The sequence below is a fragment of the Salvelinus namaycush genome, chromosome 37 (genome assembly GCF_016432855.1).
Source record: "Salvelinus namaycush isolate Seneca chromosome 37, SaNama_1.0, whole genome shotgun sequence".
Taxonomy (NCBI): domain Eukaryota; kingdom Metazoa; phylum Chordata; class Actinopteri; order Salmoniformes; family Salmonidae; genus Salvelinus; species Salvelinus namaycush.
This window is the reverse complement of record NC_052343.1, coordinates 2819609-2841473: the sequence shown is the minus strand read 5'-3', so window position 1 is coordinate 2841473 and position 21865 is coordinate 2819609. Positions and strand designations below refer to the sequence as shown.

Below are 21865 nucleotides of genomic sequence, written 5' to 3'. Positions count from 1 at the left end.
GTTTAAAGAGTATATTGTTATCTTTTTTAAGAGCAACGGGGCTGGCAGGTAGGATTTAGTTTCTCCCTGTCTCTGGCCCACACTCCAGTACAGTAGGTGGAGGTAATGCACCATCACGTTGGATGCCAACCGCTGATATATCCCACAGACGAAGAAGAAACCTCACACTGCAGTACAGTAGGTGGCGGTGTATGCATCCGCCAATATAAATTTAAAGAAGAAGAAAAAAAATGGCGGACAGCCACTAGCTCAATCCACATAAAAAAATACACAAACATTTCAAAGCAAGGTAAACAGACTCGAATATATTGTTTCACGCTGTCCTCTTTTTAACAAACACCCTTTTTAGCCGGTAATTTATCTAGCATTTATTGATTTATTTAACTATAGATAGCTAACATAAAGCCTGCACGTTAGCATGCTGTGTTGACGGTGCTAGCTAGCGGTTGTTCGAGCATGCCCATGTTATTAGGTTGGAGGTAGGTACCGCTTCATATCCTCACTCTTAAATGCACATATTTGCTGGCTGAATTTCTAGCTAACATGATGCATTGCTTGGCTTTTGCCCCTGAGGGGAGTCCCGTGTGTTGGCTTTGTGTGGAATCTTGATATCTTATGCTAGCTAGGCTAACTTAAAAATCGGTATTTTAGTCATATTACACGGACTAATGATGGTAGCTCATTTTCCTTATAGCTAGTACAGCATTGACGTGGGTCATTGTCAATAATAGTGGTCGTAGAAGCGAGCTGGTCTAGTAGTTAATGCCGCTGTCATTTTTTTCTTGGAAGGAAAAAGGAGGGAGCTGGGAAAAAGGCGCACTTCTATTCAGAGAACCAACTGAAGACTGTTATGATCTTTTAAGGTTTTTTTATTGTATATTATGATTATTGTTTTTGTGTCTCCTCCATTGCTATAGTCTAGTATTGCATGTTTGAAACCGTTATTTATGACCACTTGTTAGCCCAATGTAAATTTAGCTAATGGTAGCTAGCATGCAAATTTACAGTAACTGAGTTTAAGGCTAGCTTGATTTAGAAGTCAATCAATCAATCAAGTTTATTTTATATAGCCCTTCGTAGATCAGCTAATATCTCGAAGTGCTGTACAGAAACCCAGCCTAAAACCCCAAACAGCTAGCAATGCAGGTGTAGAAGCACGGTGGCTAGGAAAAACTCCCTAGAAAGGCCAAAACCTAGGAAGAAACCTAGAGAGGAACCAGGCTATGAGGGGTGGCCAGTCCTCTTCTGGCTGTGCCGGGTGGAGATTATAACAGAACTATGCCAAGATGTTCAAAAATGTTCATAAGTGTTCAAAGAAGTCTATTTGATTGCCAGCTGAAATTATGTAGTTACCTAGTTTGCTAGCTTGATACAGTTACTGATGCACTGCTGCTGGTGTGTATGAATAATCATCTGTTATTCTAAACCAGTTAGGAGAAAAAACAGTTAAGGCTGCAAGGTTACTTTTTGTTGATATATCTTTAACTGGTTGGTGTGATTAGCGTGGCTACTTGGTAAATATGCATTAATTAGGCAATTTGCCTTTATCTGCTATTCATTTCAATGTCTTGGCTGCATGCATTTTATAAACAATGGATTTGTGAGTAGCTGTGACTGCTGTGTCTTGATGCTAAACAAATCTAGTCTACTTTGAGGACCAATATAATTTCAGCCACTTGTTTGTCTGACCTAATGACCTGTGTGTCGTAGCCAACTGGTAATTATCCTAGGCTCAGGGTTAGGGGCCAAGGCCCCTCAAGTCAAGGATTTCCAGCCTGGTCATCATTGTAAATAGGAATTTGTTCTTAACTGACTTGCCTAGTTAAATAAAGGTTAAATTAAATTCATTCACAGATAATTTTTAAGATCCAAAATAGATGGTGACCTCTTGAAATTAATACCCTATATTGGCTATAATGTCACCCATTCTGTTTCTCCAGTCTGGGTCCTCTTGTTTCGTCAATACCCCAACAGGGATGAGTTGTCTGTGTCAACAGTGAGCCCTGAGTGTGTTTGGGTGGGTGACTGAGGTCTGCTGACAGCTGGGGCCACCTCTTTGTTGTACCCTGTCGTCTGCCTCCAACGCCGACCCCCTGCCTGGCCGACAGAAGGGGAGAGTGTTGAGAGCGAATCCGTGGGAAAGTCAACCTGAGCATCCACAAATAAAGTTAGTCATTTCCAAATGAAACACATCCATAATTATCCTTACGGTCTATATGTTGGAGTTCATGCTTTTTGAAAATTATAAGTAGGAAATTGTATGAATTTTGACTATTACAGGTGGCCAAGTCTCAAAGATATTTCAGTCGTCGTATTTCATGGCTTTTCGAAAGGGCTCACGGGTAGTGGACCTGGCCTAAGGTTGGGCGGTATTCAGATTTTCATACTGTCAGTGTTTCCCCTATATGTATTCAGCAGCGACGCAACACTGCTGCTAAATCGTTGGCGCCACTGGGGAAAACACTTTTATTTATTTACTAAACCAAAAATATGTTTCATGAGCTGAAATAAAAGATCCCAGAAATGTTCCATATGCACAAAAAGCTTATTTCTCTAAAATGTAATGGACAAATTTGTTTATATCCCTGTTAGTCAGCATTTCTCCTTTGCCAAGATAATCCATCCACCTGACAGGTGTGGCATATCAAGAAGCTTGCAGTACGTCCAACCAGCCTCAACCGCAGGCCACGTGTATTGCGCCGTGTGGGTGAGCAGTTTACTGATGTCAAAGTTGTGAACAGAGTGCCCCATGGTAGCGGTGAGGTTATGGTATGGGCAGGCATAAGTTACGGACAAAAAACACAATTGCATTTTATCGATGGCAATTTGGATACACAGAGACACTGATGAGATTGTGAGGGCCATTGTCATGCCATTCATCCGTCACCATCCTCTCATGTTTCAGCATAATGCACGGCCCCATGTCGTAAGGATCTGTACACAATCCCCGGAGCTGAAAATGGCCCAGTTCTTCCATGGCCTGCGTAGTCAAAGGACGTTTGGGGTGCTCTGGAACGTGTACGACAGCGTGTTCCAGTTCCCGCCAATATCCAGCAACTTCACACAGACATTGAAGAGGAGTGGGACAACATTCCACAGGCCACAATCAACAGCTTGATCAACTCTATGCGAAGGCGATGTGTCGCGCTGCACACCAGATACTGACAGGTTCTGACCCACGCCCCTACCTTTTTTTTAAAAGTATCTGTGACCAAAATATGCATATCTGTATTCCCCGTTATGTGAAATTCATAATTTATTTCAATTGACATATTTACTTAGGAACTGTAACTCAGTAAAATCTTTGAAATGGTTGCTTTTATATTTTTGTAGCTTATGCCTTCCCATACCATAACCCCACCGCCACCTTCGGGCACTCTGTTCACAACGTTGACATCTGCAAACCGCTCACCCACACATCCGTAAAGAGCACACTTCTCCAGCGTGCCAGTGGCCATCGAAGGTGAGCATTTGCCCACTGAAGTCGGTTACGACGCCGAACTGCAGTCAGGTCAAGACCCTAGTGAGGACGACGAGCATGCAGATGAGCTTCCCGGTTTCTGACAGTTTTCGCAGAAATGTTTTGGTTGTGCAAACCCAGAGTTTCACCAGCTGTCCGGGTGGCTGGTTTCAGACGATCCCACAGGTGAAGAAGCCAGATGTGGAGATCCTGGGCTAGCGTGGTTACACGTGGTCTATGATTGTGAGGCCGGTTGGACGTACTGCCAAACTCTCTAAAACGACGTTGAAGGCGGCTTATGGTAGAGAAATTAACATTAAATTATCTGGCAACAGCTCTGGTGGACATTCCTGCAGTCAGCATTCCAATTGCACACTCCGTCAACTTGAGACATCTGTGGCATTGTGTTGTGTGACAAAACTGCACATTTTAGAATGGCCTTTTATTGTCCCCAGCACAAGGTGCACCTGTGTAATGATCATACTGTTTAATCAGCTTCTTGATATGCCACCCCTGTCAGGTGGATGGATTATTTTAGCAAAGTAGAACAGCTTTTTGTGCGTATGGATCTTTTCTGGGGTTCTTTTATTTCCGCTCATGAAACATGGGACCAACACTTTACAAGTTGCATTTATATTTTTGTTCAGTTTACATGTCATGTCTCAAAATCGATATCTATCTTACCTCTATATTGTTTTATGTCCTCCGGATTTGAGAAGAAAGATGAGTTCAACAGTGAGCCTGTCAGTTTGCCTTAGTTCTCGCACAGCATCCAGCCTAGCTGACGCAATGCTGTTTTCCAGATTTTTGACCACATTTCTTCTCTAGCCTCCGTTGAGTCACCCTAATCTTGGCCAACCTGCAAGAGTAAGAACTCCAATAAACTTTTCATGGATTATGATAGAGACATGTGATTATGATAGAGACATGTGGACCATTGGCTTTCTTAGAGGAGTAACTACACAGGTAACATACCTGTTGGTCAAAATAAAATAAAAATATTGGATACCGTAGACTCTAACATCCATGACGGTAATTTTTGCTTTATTTCTCCAACATGCCAATATTTAGAAGTCAGTTATTTTGGGGGTATACACTTCCCCTAAGGGGTACGACAGACATACACATATATTATATTTTGTTTGAAATTAAAGTTTTGTTAGAAATTAAAGTTTTGATTTTGCGTGCAAATGTAATGTCCATAATGCTGGAATCAACCTTAAAAGGCTAACCAGGCTAGCACTAGTATAGGCTACATCAGACTGGCTTCTTGAACACAACAATGTAGAATAAAGGTCCAAATTGGACCTAAATTCTGACCTAACATGAAGGGGGAAGTATCAAATGGTTTGTGTTTACTTCAATGTTGTTTCCCCCTCTCGTTTCCCTTCTTTAGAGAGTGGACTATTGTGTCTTGAACTTAGTCAGTATTACTGGACATGAGGAAGCCAGTGCCACAAAAAGGTAATGTCATGTTAAGAAATGGAATGCAATTGTCCATTTGAAAAGCATAATGTACATCTTCTAATGATGCTGCTCAAGAAGGGTCCTATATTTAGGCTACTTTAATGTGTGTATAAAAGTCTCAGATGCTGATGTGATAGTTTGGACTCACACATCTCATTGACAGTTGCTAAAGATCAAGTGAATTTCTTCTAGTTATGAATAGATAGTTGATTAATTGAATGGTGTCTCTGAAACGTTGTGCCCTGCTCTCTCCTCTAGCTATTGAGTGGAAAGATGGCAGGCAGATCAAGCATGCCCGAAGTGGCCGTCCCTCCCGGGTCCCATCGCAGTACCAAGGAGGTACATTACCACACACACTAACTTTCTCAGAGGAATCACTGCTGAATGAAAACCACATCCTTAATCAAACACATTCATATTCAGTTATAACCAGGGGTTGGAACCCAATTTATTTCCCAATTGTTTCATTCTGAACAGAAACCGAATTTTTGTTCGTTTCGTTCCACTGTTCCCGACCAGCAAAATAAAGTTCTGAACCGGTTTGAATCCCCAAAAAGTACTGGTTTATATTTTCTGTTCCTTTTTTAACCTGTTAAATCAACTGTTTATTTTTACATTTAGCTCATTATATTATTGCGACTAAAATTTTACGGGGTGGGAAGAGAGCAAGAGAGAGTTGAGGAGGAGGCTTGAAGCACTGAGCATCTTATGACATGCATTATCTGAGTCCCCAGAATTATACCTAGGAGGAGCGGCTTCTATAGAGGAACTTTGACTGTCCTTTGACCTATATGGCTAACAAGCTTGAGCTAGATAATTAACAAGCTTGTGTGTGCAGAGCGGCACAGAATTAAAAACATGTCTTACCTTTTTGTAGTTAATAAATGTAACGCGAAACGTGATAACTATGACTATAGTATCCTTAACAAGCATTGGAAAAAGCTAATCTATTCTTCTCTAGCTAATACAAAATCTGTCTCCACATCTTCTGAATCACACTTGTAACGTCAGTACAGTAGCCTATGCTTCGGAGGGGGAGGGGCAGGTAGGCTAAACACACACCCTGGCAAAGATTTTCAGCTTGCAAGCAGACACTGGAATATGTTTCTGAGTGAGGGCTTTGTTTTTTTTTGTGGGACTACAAAAAAATGCCTGTTCCCTGAACCAGTTCCAACCCCTGGCTATAACACTGTTCTAAAGGCGTCAGGCAAAAGTCGGCTAGGCAAACCGAACAAGCATTCTACCTTAAAATACATTCGCTTGAAAAATGAGAAAAAAACGGTAATAGTACTGTTTGTCCATTTTGAGACGCCGTAGCCAGTATACACTTCCTCAAAATAGTCAGAATTAATCTAAGATAATTCAAGAAATCTGTAATTAATTTTGAAGTTTTTGCAGAGGAGATTTTAGTCGTGCAATTTTACATCTAACGTAAGATGTTTGGTGCAGTATTTCTCAATGAAAAATGTGCATGAAAAAGAGTCATCTCTAGTTGAATGACAGCAAAGACTTTACTGGAGAATCTTTACTGTTGACCAACGAAGGGGGCGTAGACTTCGGCTACCGACTTCGGCTTGCCTCAAGAAAAAAATGTGTGTCCGAACAACAGAAAAAAATAAACCTTACCGAAGTTCAAAACGAACAAACACGTCCCAAAATGTTGTCATAATTTATGCACAAACTCTTCCGAACGGTTTCGGCTGGGAGGCATGGGGACACCTTAACACTAGCACATACCACAACACTGAACCCCAAAACCACACACATTCACACAAAAACATAACAGCAGACAACAAAAATCAGCCATTGTGCTTTTTCTGTCCCACAGGGCACTTCAGTTGGGACAAATACCTGAAGGAAACAGGTGCGAGTGCTGCACCTGCGCACTGCTTCAGACAGGTAAGCCCCCCTAATCAGACTACAGTATATCCTCCTCACCAAAATGTCAGGGCATGCTACTATCCTATGTGAGCAGCATCTACAGTTGAAGTCGGAAGTTTACATACACCTTAGCCGAATACATTTAAACTCAGTTTTTCACAATTCCTGACATTTAATCCAAGTAAAAATTCCCTGTCTTAGGTCAGTTAGGATCACCACTTTATTTTAAGAATGTGAAATGTCAGAATAATAGTAGAGAATTATTCATTTAAGCGTTTATTAATTTCATCACATTCCCAGTGGGTCAGAAGTTTACATACACTCAATTAGTATTAGAACATAGGACATTTATGGGCAAAACTGAAAAGCGTGTGCGAGCAAGGAGGCTTTAAAAACCTGACTCGGTTACACCAGCTCTATCAGGAGGAATGGGCCAAAATTCACCCAACTTATTGTGTGGAGCTTGTGGAAGGCTACCCAAAACGTTTGACCCAAGTTAAACAATTTAAAGGCAATGCTACCAAATACTAATTGAGTGTATGTAAACTTCTGACCCACTGGGAATATGATGAAAGAAATAAAAGCTGAAATAAATCATTCTCTCTACTATTATTCTGACATTTCACATTCTTAAAATAAAGTGGTGATCCTAACCTAAGACAGGGAATTTTTACTAGGATTAAATGTCAGGAATTGTGAAACTGAGTTTAAATGTATTTGGCTGAGGTGTATGTAAACTTCTGACTTCAACTGTATATGTATGTATGTATATACATATATATATCCTCACACACACTACCGTTCAAAAGTTTGACGTCACTTTGAAATGTCCCTGTTTTTGAGTTTTTTTGTCCATTAAAATAACATCAAATTGATCAGAAATACAGGGTAGACATTGTTAATGTTGTATATTACTATTGTAGCTGGAAACGGCTGAATACATTTTTTATTGAATTGTACGCCTATGTAGATGAGACCCATTATCAACAACCAGCACTCCTGTGTTCCAAGGGCACGTTGTGTTAGCTAATCCAAGTTTATCATTTTAAAAGGCTAATTGATCGTTTGAAAACCCTTTTGCAATTGTTAGCACAGCTGAAAACTGTTGCTCTGATTAAAGATGGAATAAAACTGGCCTTATTTAGACTAGTTGAGTATCTGGAGCATCAGCATTTGTGGGTTCGATTACAGGCTCAAAATGGCCAGAAACAAAGACTTTCTTCTGAAACTTGTCAGTCTATTCTTGTTCTGAGAAATGAAGGTTATTCCATGAGAGAAATTGCCAAGAACCTGAAGATCTCGTACTGGCAAACTGGCTCTAACTAGAATATAAACTGGAGTGGGAGGCCCCGGTGCACAACTGAGCAAGAGGACAAGTACATTAGAGTGTCTAGTTTGAAAAACAGACGCCTCACAAGTCCTCAACTGGCAGCTTCATTAAATAGTACCCGCAAAACACAAGTCTGAACGTCAACAGTGAAGAGGCGACTCCGGGATGCTGGCCTTCTAGGCAGCTCCTCTTACTGATAATGGGCCTCTGTATGCCTATGTAGATATTCCATAAAGAATCTGCCGATTCCAGTTACTATAGTCATTTACAACATTAACATTGTCTACACTGTATTTCTGATCAATTTGATGTTATTTTAATGGACAGAAAATAGGCTTTTCTTTCAAAAACAAGGACATTTCTAGGTGACCCCAAACTTTTGAACGGTAGTGTATATAATAGAAATCATTAGCTATTTCCATGTGAACATTTTATGGGATGCATTTGCTCCATTGGTTTTGTTTGTAGAACTTTTTGATAGGCCTATATTATACCCTAATAGCCTGCTTGGCCACTGACTAAAACTATCATTAAAGCGGGTACAGCCAGTGTTCACAGTAAACGTGTGCAAGTTGCACAGAATGCTCACAACATTCAAATTTCCACTCACAAGACCTGAAATTTGCTAAGTGGCGGGATTTTTTTGTAGGGAACCATTAGGCTGAGAAGAAATTCCCTCTTGGGTCGAGGGGTGACACTGATTTCAAGTTGCGTGCGGGGCTACCTCGTCACCACAGCGTGAGTTCAACTCACCTTCGATACATAGTCTTGCTTGATGCCGTCTTCCTGTCTCAGCATGTTGAATCTGTCCAGCATCATTGCGTGCCTCTCTGACCTTCCCCTACCTCTCCAGGGCGCAACGCCTCCAGTGAACGAGTTCAAGGCGGGCATGAAGCTGGAGGCGCAGGACCCTCGGAACACAACGTCCACCTGCATTGCTACAGTGGTGGGCCTGACGGGATCGCGGCTGCGCCTGCGCCTCGACGGCTCCGACAACAAGAACGACTTCTGGCGCCTAGTGGACTCGTCGGAGATCCAGCCTATCGGCAACTGCGAGAAGAACGCGGGCATGCTGCAGCCTCCATTGGGTGAGGAGGAGAGAGAAACACATTTTCGCACACGCAACACACAGTCCGATACTACATACCCATTATGGATATGATGTGCCCTATTCTTTTTTAAATCTTGGATCATTAAATTGTTTGCTGTCACACAGTGCTACTTACCTTCCTCAATTAGATTTACACCAGACTGATGTATACTGGGGTCTATTAATTAGTGCACACTGTAGCAAAACGTGCAACGGAAAATATTTTTGTAATGAAAACGAGAGTTTCTTATTGGACAAATTTAATGTAAGTCCCTCACTGTTATCGGCCCATTTGCGTCAGTTTGTTTTCTTGGCTTTATTCTAGGCTGTATTACAACCGGCCGTGATTGGGAGTCTCATAGGGCGGCGCACAATTGGCCCAGCGTTGTCCGGGTTTAGCCGTTGTAGGCCGTCATTGTAAATAAGAATTTGTTCTTAACTGACTTGCCTAGTTAAATAAAGGTAATAAAATAAAAAATAAAATGCAAATACATACACCTGTGTGTAATAGTGTGATTTGGTGCAATTCTCTAAATGTCCACTAGGTGTCAGCTAATATCAAAAGATGTCTATGGCCCCACCCCATGCACATTAATGAAGGGTCTCATCTACTGTGTATGGATGAGAGTTTTTTTGAAAGTGTCTGTACTTCTCCCACAGGCTTCCGTCTGAACGCATCATCCTGGCCCATGTTCCTTCTAAAAACACTCAACGGTGCCGAAATGGCCCCAGCACGCATCTTTCACAAGGTACCTGTCACAAAGCAGCACACGCTCTCGATATAGACCAGTTTATAAAGCATACTTGTACACATATACACACTCCCTTTCCCAGCATATACACCTATGTAGCTAAACTTTCCATTGATGGCCATTTGTATTTATTATGGTCGCAGAAAAACTGATTAAAGTTAACGGTAGAACTAACACCACTGGCTTATGGAAGCACTTTTCTAAGCAAGCTATTTATGCTACCTTTTATTGATCCTAATGATATAGGCCTAGGTGTAAACAGCCGAGGTGATAGCGCAACGACACTGGAATAAAAATCAAAATGTGTGTGGATGGAGAGAGGGTTGGTTTTACAGGTTTACTCGTTCTGGTTTCTCAGTACTGCATGTATTCTTGGCTATCATGCTATGGCTGTGTCAGAGTCAATTGTACGTTTAACTTGTGTATTCCTTTATGGGTAGTGTGATGCCTAAGATACGTTTTTACTTGCAGTCATTAGCGGCCGTTAGAATCTGTTTCTTTTTCCTTCGTTTATTTTGTCTGAATAAAACATGATATCATGAGGACTACATGAAATATGTCTTGCATGTAATGGACATAAAGAACTGGTCTTGCGATATATATACAGTGGCAAGAAAAAGTATGTGAACCCTTTGGAATTACCTGGATTTCTGCATAAATTTGACCTTCATCTAAATCACAACATATATATTGATAACCAGTTGTTCAGAGACACAAAGACTACTCCATGGTTATTTAAAAAATTACAAAGTTCTCATAGATGAGGAAAATAAACACAATTCAAGCCCGGTTATTGATTGTAACAATACAATAAAAAATATAGCTTTTCTATAAATCTTCACATATAACTAATTGAACACATAAGCACTATTTCTACATAGTGAAGATAAAAACTAAGTAAACAGAAGGCACAGTATGTGTGGATTGTGTGGTGTGTGTTTATTTTATTTGTTATGTTTGGAAAGTTGAGTGAGTGAGTAATGAAATGGTTGCATATCCCAGAGCCAATGTATTGCTGTGAGCCGGGTATGAGAGGGCTTTCAATGTTGTTCAGATGATGGATATACTTTTATAATGAATTATACGTCTTATTTATTTATTGTCCTATCATGGGGAACTACATTTTTTAAATAAATGATATCTAATTATTTATTATCCTATTTTAATGGTACGGTCCATGGCCCTATACCCTAGACACCCACATGAATGACCCAGATACTAAGGAGAAGTCCCTAACTGTTTTATGTGCATGCTGTAAGCGGTCTGTATGCAGCCAAAATGAGGTCAGAGACCAAGAGCAGCACTGCCCCCTCAAGATTCTGAGCCTGCTTGGCAGGGTTGGTCCTGCAAAGCCAAAGCCCCCTAAAGGGAGAGCATACTATACAAGGAAATTCTCAAAGCTGCTAATGAGAACCTTGACGACCTTGTACCTAGCCGGTGGGGATTCCGGTGGGGTGCCCCCACCCAGGCAGTGGCAGTGCTGGCAACACTAGCTGCAGTAACCCATGGGGAGGGGGTCACACTCGGACATTCAGAGAGGGGGTATATTATTGTGGCCCTGGTGGCACAAAATCAAAGTCGGACTGCATGGAGATGCTTGGGAACATGGTCATGACAGATGACCGTATTGTGGGTGTTTCAGGAAGAAGGTGTCGATTTGACCTCCATCATCTAGGATGTGACAATGGTAAATAAATCTCTACATTTATGCTCATTTTTTGCGTGGTCTTGCAGGCCTTCTCATATAGCTGCAACTGCAAGTGCATTTGTAAATCAAGACCTATCTTGAGTTGGGCTCTGGGATGGTGCAATTGTTGAGAAAGTGAGCTTATGGTTGTGTGGGGGTAAGGGCTGAATGTGTGTGGGTGTATGTGTGTATCCCACAACTGTTGCGTAGGAAGAAGTAAAAGATGTTAGGGACTATAGAGGATGTTTCACAGCTATATATAATAAAAATCGAGGTGAGGGCGATGGAAATGCATTTGGCAATGGATCTACTTCAATTTGGTAAATGGCACTGTGTGCTCTTTTCAAAGGATGGATCCCAGTCAGTCCAGGGCTATGGGATACAGGGGGTCGAGGGTGGTCTGCCGGGCATTGGGATGACAAGCCATCTCGAGATGAGGCCTTTTAGCGGGTGGAATAGTAGGGACCAATTGGAGGTTTACTTAGTAGAAATGCAAATATCATGGTACAACTATATAGACACTCAATCATTATGTTACTTTTTAATAGTACATTTACAAACATATATTTTGATAAAAATAATTGAAAGTTGTCTCATTATGGTAAGTGGTGAAATAAGTATAGCCAGTTACAATTGTAATGGCTTAGCAGATAATAAGAAAAGACGATCAGTATTTACCTGGCTAAAAGAGAAGGATTATAATATCTATTGTTTACAGGAAACCCATTCAACAGTTTTAGATGAAGTTTTGTGGAAAAAGAACTGGGGGGGCGAAATATATTTCTCCCATGGGCAAAGAAATTCAAAAGGGGTGATGGTTTTAATTAACAATAATTTTGATCCAAATGTGCAAATTGTCCAAACAGATCCTCAAGGTAGATGGATTATTTTAAATATGTTATTGGACAATAAACAGATATGGCTTATTAACCTATACGGTCCGAATAATGATGATCCGCGCTTCTTTGACAATATATATAAGAATGTATCAACTCTACAAGCAACACTAGACTCTATTATTATGGTGGGAGATTTTAATACGGTCTTAAATACCTCTATTGACCGGAAAGGAAATCACACTACAAACTATCACCCTCACCTTAAGGAAATCAGGAATGTCATGGATATATTGGAATTAGTGGATATATGGAGACTTAAATACCCTGACCTAGTGAGATATACATGGCGGAGGCTTAATCAAGCTAGTCGCCTTGACTACTTTCTTATATCATTCTCTCTGGCACCAAAAGTTAAAAAGTGTTTGATAGGGGACAGAATGCGGTCGGACCATCACATAATTGGCATATATATTACTCTTACAGAATTTCCACGTGGGCGAGGATATTGGAAATTTAATCAAAGCCTACTAGATGATAAATTGTTTAGAACTAGGACAGAAGAATTTATAACTGATTTTTTTAGACATAACATAGGTACAGCAGATCCCCATATTGTATGGGACACTTTTAAGTGTGCCTTTAGAGGCCATGCAATTCAGTACTCATCTATAAAACAAAAGCAATTTAGATCAAAAGAGTCCATATTAACAAAGGAAATTGAAGGACTAACAGTACAGTTAGATAACAATAAAAACGGTACCATAGAGGCACAGAATAAGTTAGAGGAAAAACAAAAAGAAATGGGGGAACTTATTCAAGAAAGATCCAGTGTTATATATTATAAAAATAAAGCGAACTGGATGGAATATGGGGAAAAATGCACCAAATTCTTTTTCAATCTTCAATATAGAAATGCTACCAAAAAAAAACGTATTAAAACTTGTTACAAATGATGGAGTCACGCATGATTCACCAAATGATATTTTGAAAGAGGAAGTAAAGTACTTTAAGAATATGTTTTCGTTTCAGGCTCCTCCATCTCCACTAACTGAAACTAATTGTATGGATTTTTTTCCTAATAATAATGTAAAATTAACATCTGTACAGAAAGACTCATGTGAAGGCCTAATTACAGAGGAGGAACTACTTGATGCAATTGGGGCCTTTAAGGATGGGAAAACTCCAGGGCTGGATGGCATACCAGTGGAAGTATACATTTTTTTTTTTGATATACTCAAAGGACCATTATTAGCTTGTTTTAACCACTCCTATATAAATGATAGATTATCAGACACGCAACAAGAAGGTGTGATATCATTATTACTGAAACAGGACCCAAGTGGTATATATATAAAGATCCAGTCCATTTAAAAAATTGGAGACCTCTTACACTTCAGTGTTGTGATGCAAAATGCTTGCCGCATAGAATAAAAAAAGTTTTGTCAGATATTATTCATCCTAATCAGACAGGTTTTTTACATGGACAATACATTGGAGATAATATAAGGCAAGTACTGGAAACAATAGAACACTATGAAATATCGGGGACACCAGGCCTGGTTTTCATAGCTGATTTTGAAAAGGCTTTTGATAAAGTACGACTGGAGTTTATATATAAATGCCTGGAATATTTCAATTTTGGGGAATCTCTTATAAAATGGGTTAAAATGATGTATAGTAACCCTAGGTGTAAAATAGTAAATAATGGCTACATCTCAGAAAGTTTTAAACTATCTAGAGGAGTAAAACAAGGTTGTCCACTATCGGCATATCTATTTATTATTGCCATCGAAATGTTAGCTGTTAAAATTAGATCAAACATTAATATTAAGGGATTAGAAATCCAGGGCCTAAAAACTAAGGTGTCATTGTACGCTGATGATTCATGTTTTCTTTTAAAACCACAACTAGAGTCTCTCCACAGCCTCTTAGAGGATCTAGATACATTTGCTATCCTCTCTGGATTAAAACCGAATTATGATAAATGTACCATATTACGTATTGGATCACTAAAAAATACACATTTTACATTGCCATGTAGTTTATCAATTAAATGGTCTGACGGAGATGTGGACATACTCGGTATACAAATCCCAAAAGAAAGAAATGATCTCACTCCAATAAATTTTTATAGAAAGTTAGCAAAAATAGATAAGATCTTGCTACCATGGAAAGGAAAATACCTGTCTATTTGTGGGAAAATCACATCACAGTTTACCTATTTGCTTATGGTTTTGCCTACACCTAGTGACATGCTTTTTAAATTATATGAACAAAAAATATTCCATTTTATTTGGAACGGCAAGCTAGATAAAATTAAAAGGGCCTATTTATATAACGAATATGAATTCTGAGGGCAGAAATGATTAAATATTAAAGCATTAGACCTCTCACTAAAGGCATCAGTCATACAAAAGTTATACTTAAATCCAAACTGGTTCTCTAGTAAATTGGTACGAATGTCTCATCCTATGTTCAAGAAGGGCCTTTTTCCCTTTATTCAGATTACACCTGCTCACTTTCGGTTGTTTGAAAAGGAAATACTCTCCAAAATATCTTTATTTTTTTAACAAGCCTTAGAAAGTTGGTTGCAATTTCAGTTTAATCCACCTGAAAGGACGGAACAAATAGTACAACAAATATTGTGGTTAAATTCAAATATAGTAATTGATTAAAAAAACTATTTATCGAAGAAATGTTTAAAAAAGGTATAATTTTTGTGAATGATATCATAAATAGGACTGGTGGAGTAATGTCACACATGCAGCTAACACAGACATATGGAAATGTCTGCTCTACCCAAAATTACAACCAATTAATTGCAGCATTACCACAAAAATGGAAGAGGCAAGTAGAAGGGGAAAAAAGTAAGGAACTTGTATGCCGGCCCTATATTAAAGAATATAAATGGTTAAAGAAAAGTGTGATAATTAAAAACATATACCAATTTAATTTAAGGACCAAAAAACTGCAATTGCAGTTTGCAAAATAGTTGGGAAGAGATTTTCGATGTACCCATTCCATGGCACATGGTTTATGAATTGATACGCAAAACAGCGCCGGATTCAAAACTTCGAATTTTTCAATTTAAATTACTGTACAAAATTCTTGCAACTAATAGAATGTTATGTATATGGGGGATACAATCTTCCCAGCTCTGCAGATTCTGCTGTGAGGAGGCAGAGTCATTAGATCATTTATTTTGGTATTGTCCGTATGTAGCTCGTTTTTGGTCACAGGTCCAGGAATGGCTGAAGAATTGCAACATTTGCCAAGAACTAACACTACAGATAGCAATACTGGGGGATTTGAAAAGCCATAGTCAATCAATCAATAATATAATAATTATTTTAGCAAAAATGTTTATTTTTTATTTACAATCCGTAGAAGCTCTGAGAATAGGAAGGTTCAAATCTTTTGTGAAGCATCACAGCACAGTTGAAAAATATATGGCAAATAAAAATCTGAAATGGATGATGTTGGAAGATAGATGGGAAGGGTTGAGTGGAGCTGAAGGGTGGGACTAATAACAAGATAAACAATGTAGGGCATACGGGATCTGTGAAATGTGTATAGGTGCGGAGCTTTTGTGAAATAGCACAGTTACAAGTAGAAATCAAACTGGATGGACAACAGAAATAGAGGAAGGACTAAGAACAAACAAGAGATAACTATTATAAAGTAGACTGTGTCTGTAAAATGTGTATAAGATGTATAAATTAAAGGTAAAAACAGAAATGTTTATCAGTTTACTCCAATTGGGGGATCGGTGGTAGGGTTTGCGGGGAATAATAATAAAGGTATATTCTTTTAAAAAGTATGTATGTCTATATAGGAATGTGTATGTATATATGTGTATATGTATGCATACGTGTATGGATATATATATTTACCCCCCACCCCCCCCAAAAAAATAAAAATAAAATAAGATTATTATTTATTTATTTTATAAAAAACCACAACAATAGACACACAGTGTGCTTAAACTAACAACACAAATTATTGTATTTTTTCCTGTCTATATTGAATACATAATTTAAACATTCACAGTATAGGTTGGGGAAAGTATGTGAGATTTTGGTTAGAGTTGCCCTGCCCCATAAAAAAACACACAAAATTTGAGTTTGCTATTCACAAGAAGCATTGCCTGATGTGAACCATGCCTCGAACAAACTAGATCTCAGAAGACCTAAGATTAAGAATTGTTGCCTTGCATAAAGCTGGAAAGGGTTACAAAAGTATCTCTAAAAGTCAGTCCACGGTAAGACAAATTGTCTATAAATGGTGAAATTTCAGCACTGTTGCTACTCACCCTAGGAGTGGCTGTCCTGCAAAGAGCACAGCGCAGAATGCTCAATGAGGTTATGAGGAATCCTAGAGTGTCAGCTAAAGACTTACAGACATCTCTGGAAGATGCTATCATCTCTGTTGACGAGTCTACAATACGTAGGAAAAAAGGCACAAATGTGGAGAAAAAAAGGCACAGCACACCAACATCAAAACCTCATCCCAACTGTAAACTATGGTGGAGGGAGCATCATACACTGCTCAAAAAAATAAAGGGAACACTTAAACAACACAATGTAACTCCAAGTCAATCACACTTCTGTGAAATCAAACTGTCCACTTAGGAAGCAACACTGATTGACAATACATTTCACATGCTGTTGTGCAAATGGAATAGACAACAGGTGGAAATTATAGGCAATTAGCAAGACACCCCCAATAAAGGAGTGGTTCTGCAGGTGGTGACCACAGACCACTTCTCAGTTCCTATGCTTCCTGGGTGATGTTTTGGTCACTTTTGAATGCTGGCGGTGCTTTCACTCTAGTGGTAGCATGAGACGGAGTCTACAACCCACACAAGTGGCTCAGGTAGTGCAGCTCATCCAGGATGGCACATCAATGCGAGCTGTGGCAAGAAGGTTTGCTGTGTCTGTCAGCGTAGTGTCCAGAACATGGAGGCGCAACCAGGAGACAGGCCAGTACATCAGGAGACGTGGAGGAGGCCGTAGGAGGGCAACAACCCAGCAGCAGGACCGCTACCTCCGCATTTGTGCAAGGAGGAGCAGGAGGAGCACTGCCAGAGCCCTGCAAAATGACCTCCAGCAGGCCACAAATGTGCATGTGTCTGCTCAAACGGTCAGAAACAGACTCCATGAGGGTGGTATGAGGGCCCGACGTCCACAGGTGGGGGTTGTGCTTACAGCCCAACACCGTGCAGGACGTTTGGCATTTGCCAGAGAACACCAAGATTGGCAAATTCACCACTGGCGCCCTGTGCTCTTCACAGATGAAAGCAGGTTCACACTGAGCACATGTGACAGTCGTGACAGAGTCTGGAGACACCGTGGAGAACGTTCTGCTGCCTGCAACATCCTCCAGCATGACCGGTTTGGTGGTGGGTCTGTCATGGTGTGGGGTGGCATTTCTTTGGGGGGCCGCACAGCCCTCCATGTGCTCGCCAGAGGTAGCCTGACTGCCATTAGGTACCGAGATGAGATCCTCAGACCCCTTGTGAGACCATATGCTGGTGCGGTTGGCCCTGGGTTCCTCCTAATTCAAGACAATGCTAGACCTCATGTGGCTGGAGTGTGTCAGCAGTTCCTGCAAGAGGAAGGCATTGATGCTATGGACTGGCCCGCCTGTTCCCCAGACCTGAATCCAATTGAGCACATCTGGGACATCATGTCTCGCTCCATCCACCAACGCCACGTCGCACCACAGACTGTCCAGGAGTTGGCGGATGCTTTAGTCCAGGTCTGGGAGGAGATCCCTCAGGAGACCATCCGCCACCTCATCAGGAGCATGCCCAGGCGTTGTAGGGAGGTCATACAGGCATGTGGAGGCCACACACACTACTGAGCCTCATTTTGAGTTGTTTTTAAGGACATTACATCAAAGTTGGATCAGCCTGTAGTGTGGTTTTCCACTTTAATTTTGAGTGTGACTCCAAATCCAGACCTCCATGGGTTGATAAATTTGATTTCCATTGATAATTTTTGTGTGATTTTGTTGTCAGCACATTCAACTATGTAAAGAAAATTATTTAATAAGAATATTTCATTCATTCAGATCTAGGATGTGTTATTTTAGTGTTCCCTTTATTTTTTTGAGCAGTGTAGTTTGCGGCTGCCTCAGGGCCTTGACAGCTTGCTATCATCGACAGAAAAATTAATTCCCAAGTTCTATCAAGACATTTTGCAGGAGAATGTAAGGCTATCTGTCCGCCAATTGAAGCTCAACAGAAGTTAGGTGATGCTACAGGACAACAAGACAGAAGTAAATCAGCAACAGAATGGCTTGAACAGAAGAAAATACGCCTTCTGGAGTGGCCCAGTCAGTCCTGACCTCAACCCGATTTGAGAGGCTGTGGCATGACCTCAGGAGAGCGGTTCACACCAGATATCCCAAGAATATTGCTGAATTGAAACAGTTTTGTAAAGAGGAATGGTCCAAAATTCCTCCTGACCGTTGTGCAGGTCTGATCCGCAACTACAGAAAACGATTGGTTGAGGTTATTGCTGCCAAAGGATGGTCAACCTGTTATTTAATCCAAGAGTTCAAATACTTTTTCCAACCTGCACTGGGAATGTTTACACGGTGTGTTCAAAAAAGACACAAACAATTATAATCGCTGGTCACCATAGCAGCCCTCACCCGTAGCACGCGCTCCAGCAGGTATATCTCACTGGTCACCCCCAAAGCCAATTCCTCCTTTGGCTGCCTCTCCTTCCAGTTCTCCGCTGCCAATGACTGGAACGAACTACAAAAATCTCTGAAACTGGAAACACTTATCTCCCTCACTAGCTTTAAGCACCAGCTGTCAGAGCAGCTCACAGATCACTGCACCTATAAATAGCCCAAACAACTACCTCTTCCCCTACTATATTTATTTTGCTCCTTTGCACCCCAGTATTTCTACTTTGCACATTCATCCACTGCAAATCTACCATTCCAGTGTTTTAATTGCTATATTGTATTTACTTTGCCACCATGGCCTATTTATTGCCTTTACCTCCCTTATCTCACCTCATTTGCTCACATTGTATTTATACTTATTTTTCTACTGTATTATTGACTGTATGTTTGTTTTACTCCATGTGTAACTCTGTATTGTTGTATGTGTCAAACAGCTTTGCTTTATTTTGGCCAGGTCGCAGTTGTAAATGAGAACTTGTTCTCAACTTGCCTACCTGGTTAAATAAAGGTGAAATAAAATTACATTAAAATTCCCACAATAAGTTGGGTGAATTTTGGCCCATTCCTCCTGCCAGAGCTGGTGTAACTGAGTCAGGTTTGTAGGCCTCCTTGCTTGCACCCGCTTTTTCAGTTCTGCCCACAAAAGTTCTATAGGATTGAGGTCAGTGCTTTGTGATGGCCACTCCAATACCTTGACTTTGTTGTCCTTAAGCCATTTTGCCACAACTTTGGAAGTATGCTTGGGGTCATTGTCCATTTGGAAAACCCAATTGCGACCAAGCTTTAACTTCCTGACTGATGTCTTGAGATGTTGCTTCAATATATCATAATTTTCCTATCTCATGATGCCATCTATTTTGTGAAGTGCACCAGTCCCTCCTGCAGCAAAGCACCCCCACGACACGATGCTGCCACCCATGTGCTTCACGGTTGGGATGGTGTTCTTCGGCTTGCAAGCCTCCCCCTTTTTCCTCCAAACGTAACGATGGCCATTATGGCCAAACATTTCTATTTTTGTTTCATCAGACCAGAGGACATTTCTCCAAAAAGTATGATCTTTGTCCCCATGTGCAGTTGCAAACCGTAGTCTGGCTTTTTTATGGCGGTTTTGGAGCAGTGGCTTCTTCCTTGCTGAGCGGCCTTTCAGGTTATGTCGATATAGGACTCGTTTTACTGTGGATATAGATACTTTTGTACCTGTTTCCTCCAGCATCTTCACAAGGTCCTTTGCTGTTGTTCTGGGATTGAAGTACGTTCATCTCTGCGAGACAGAAGGCGTCTCCTTCCTGAGCAGTATGACGGCTGATTTGTGCCAAGTATAATGCTTTTAGTTTTTGAAATATTTAAGACTAACTTATTCCTTGCCACCCATTCAGAAACTAACTGCAGCTCATTAAATGTTGCAGTCATTTCAGTTGCTGTAATAGCTGACGTGTATAGTGTCGAGTCATCCGCATACATAGACACGTTAGTAAAGATTGAAAAAAGTAAGGGGCCTAGACAGCTGTCCTGGGGAATTCCTGATTCTACCTGGATTATATAAGCGTGCTGAAAGTCTGTTATCAATTTGTTTACTGTAAAATAGCATTGTGTTTGGTCAAACCTATTTTTTTCCGTAACTTTACTAAGTGTTGGTAACAGGCTGATTGGTTGGCTATTTGAGCCAGTAAGGGGGGCTTTACTATTCATAGGTAGCGGAATTACTTTTGCTTCCCTCCAGGCCTGAGGGCACATACTTTCTAGTAGGCTTAAATTGAAGATATGGCAAATAGGAGTGGCAATATCAACCTCTATCGTCAGTAATCCATCCAAGTTGTCAGATCCTGGTGGCTTGTCATTGTTGATAGACAACAATAATTTGTTTACCTCTTCCACACTCACCATTGGGATCACAACATCATACGTGATCATATACATTTTCCAACTAAATAAAGCTTCCGAACTATTTCACATTTCATCCGGATAATCCCACATTTGCCTACTCCCTTGTCACTGACCTCTCCCGTCCCTGCCAACTCCCTTTCCCTCGTACCCCAGCAGGAGCCCCCAGCCCCAGAGCAGAACTCCTTCCAGGTGGGCATGAAGCTGGAGGCGGTGGACCGCAAGAACCCCCACTTCATCTGTCCGGCCACGGTGGGGGCGCTGCGTGGCGTGGAGGTGCTGGTCACCTTCGACGGCTGGCGGGGTGCTTTCGACTACTACTGCCGCTACGACTCCCGGGACATCTTCCCCGTGGGCTGGTGCTCTCTCACCGGGGACAACCTGCAGCCGCCAGGCACCAAAGGTCTGTGCGAGTCTGTGTGTATGTATGGTATGTGTGTTTGTTTGTGTCACCCTGTAGACTTGTCAGCTATTTATATTGTGGTCATCGATGTGTAATAATACCAGTGGTATTGACTTTAACATTATTGATTCATGTAAAATCACATTTTACAGAAACTGAAAGAGTTCAAATCTGAAGTTAAAGGCTCTGAAATGTCCTTTGAATGAGATGAGTGGTTTATTAGGTCAATAGAACGCACCTTTTGAAATTCCTTCTCTTGTGTTGGAGGAAGACATAATGTGAGTGAATGAGTGAGGAAGAACAGAAGGGAGAGAAAGAGACTGGGTCACCTTTTGTAAGAGTGTGTTTTATGAGACCTTGGCACAGGACTGTG

The 21865-nt window shown here is 40.7% G+C and overlaps 1 protein-coding gene across 1 annotated transcript in view; it reads left to right on the top strand.

Annotated features, from left to right (window-relative positions):
- The first annotated feature begins 223 nt into the window (after positions 1-223).
- Positions 224-21865, top strand: part of LOC120031437 (polycomb protein SCMH1-like) — a 41238-nt gene continuing 19596 nt past the window's right edge. Inside the window, exons 1-8 of the mRNA XM_038977189.1 lie at positions 224-289; positions 1941-2167; positions 4857-4924; positions 5186-5266; positions 6756-6826; positions 8992-9226; positions 9889-9977; positions 21246-21492. Coding sequence (XP_038833117.1) covers positions 4900-4924; positions 5186-5266; positions 6756-6826; positions 8992-9226; positions 9889-9977; positions 21246-21492 — 748 coding nt within the window. The 5' untranslated portion in view covers positions 224-289; positions 1941-2167; positions 4857-4899. The remainder of the gene's footprint in view (positions 290-1940; positions 2168-4856; positions 4925-5185; positions 5267-6755; positions 6827-8991; positions 9227-9888; positions 9978-21245; positions 21493-21865) is intronic.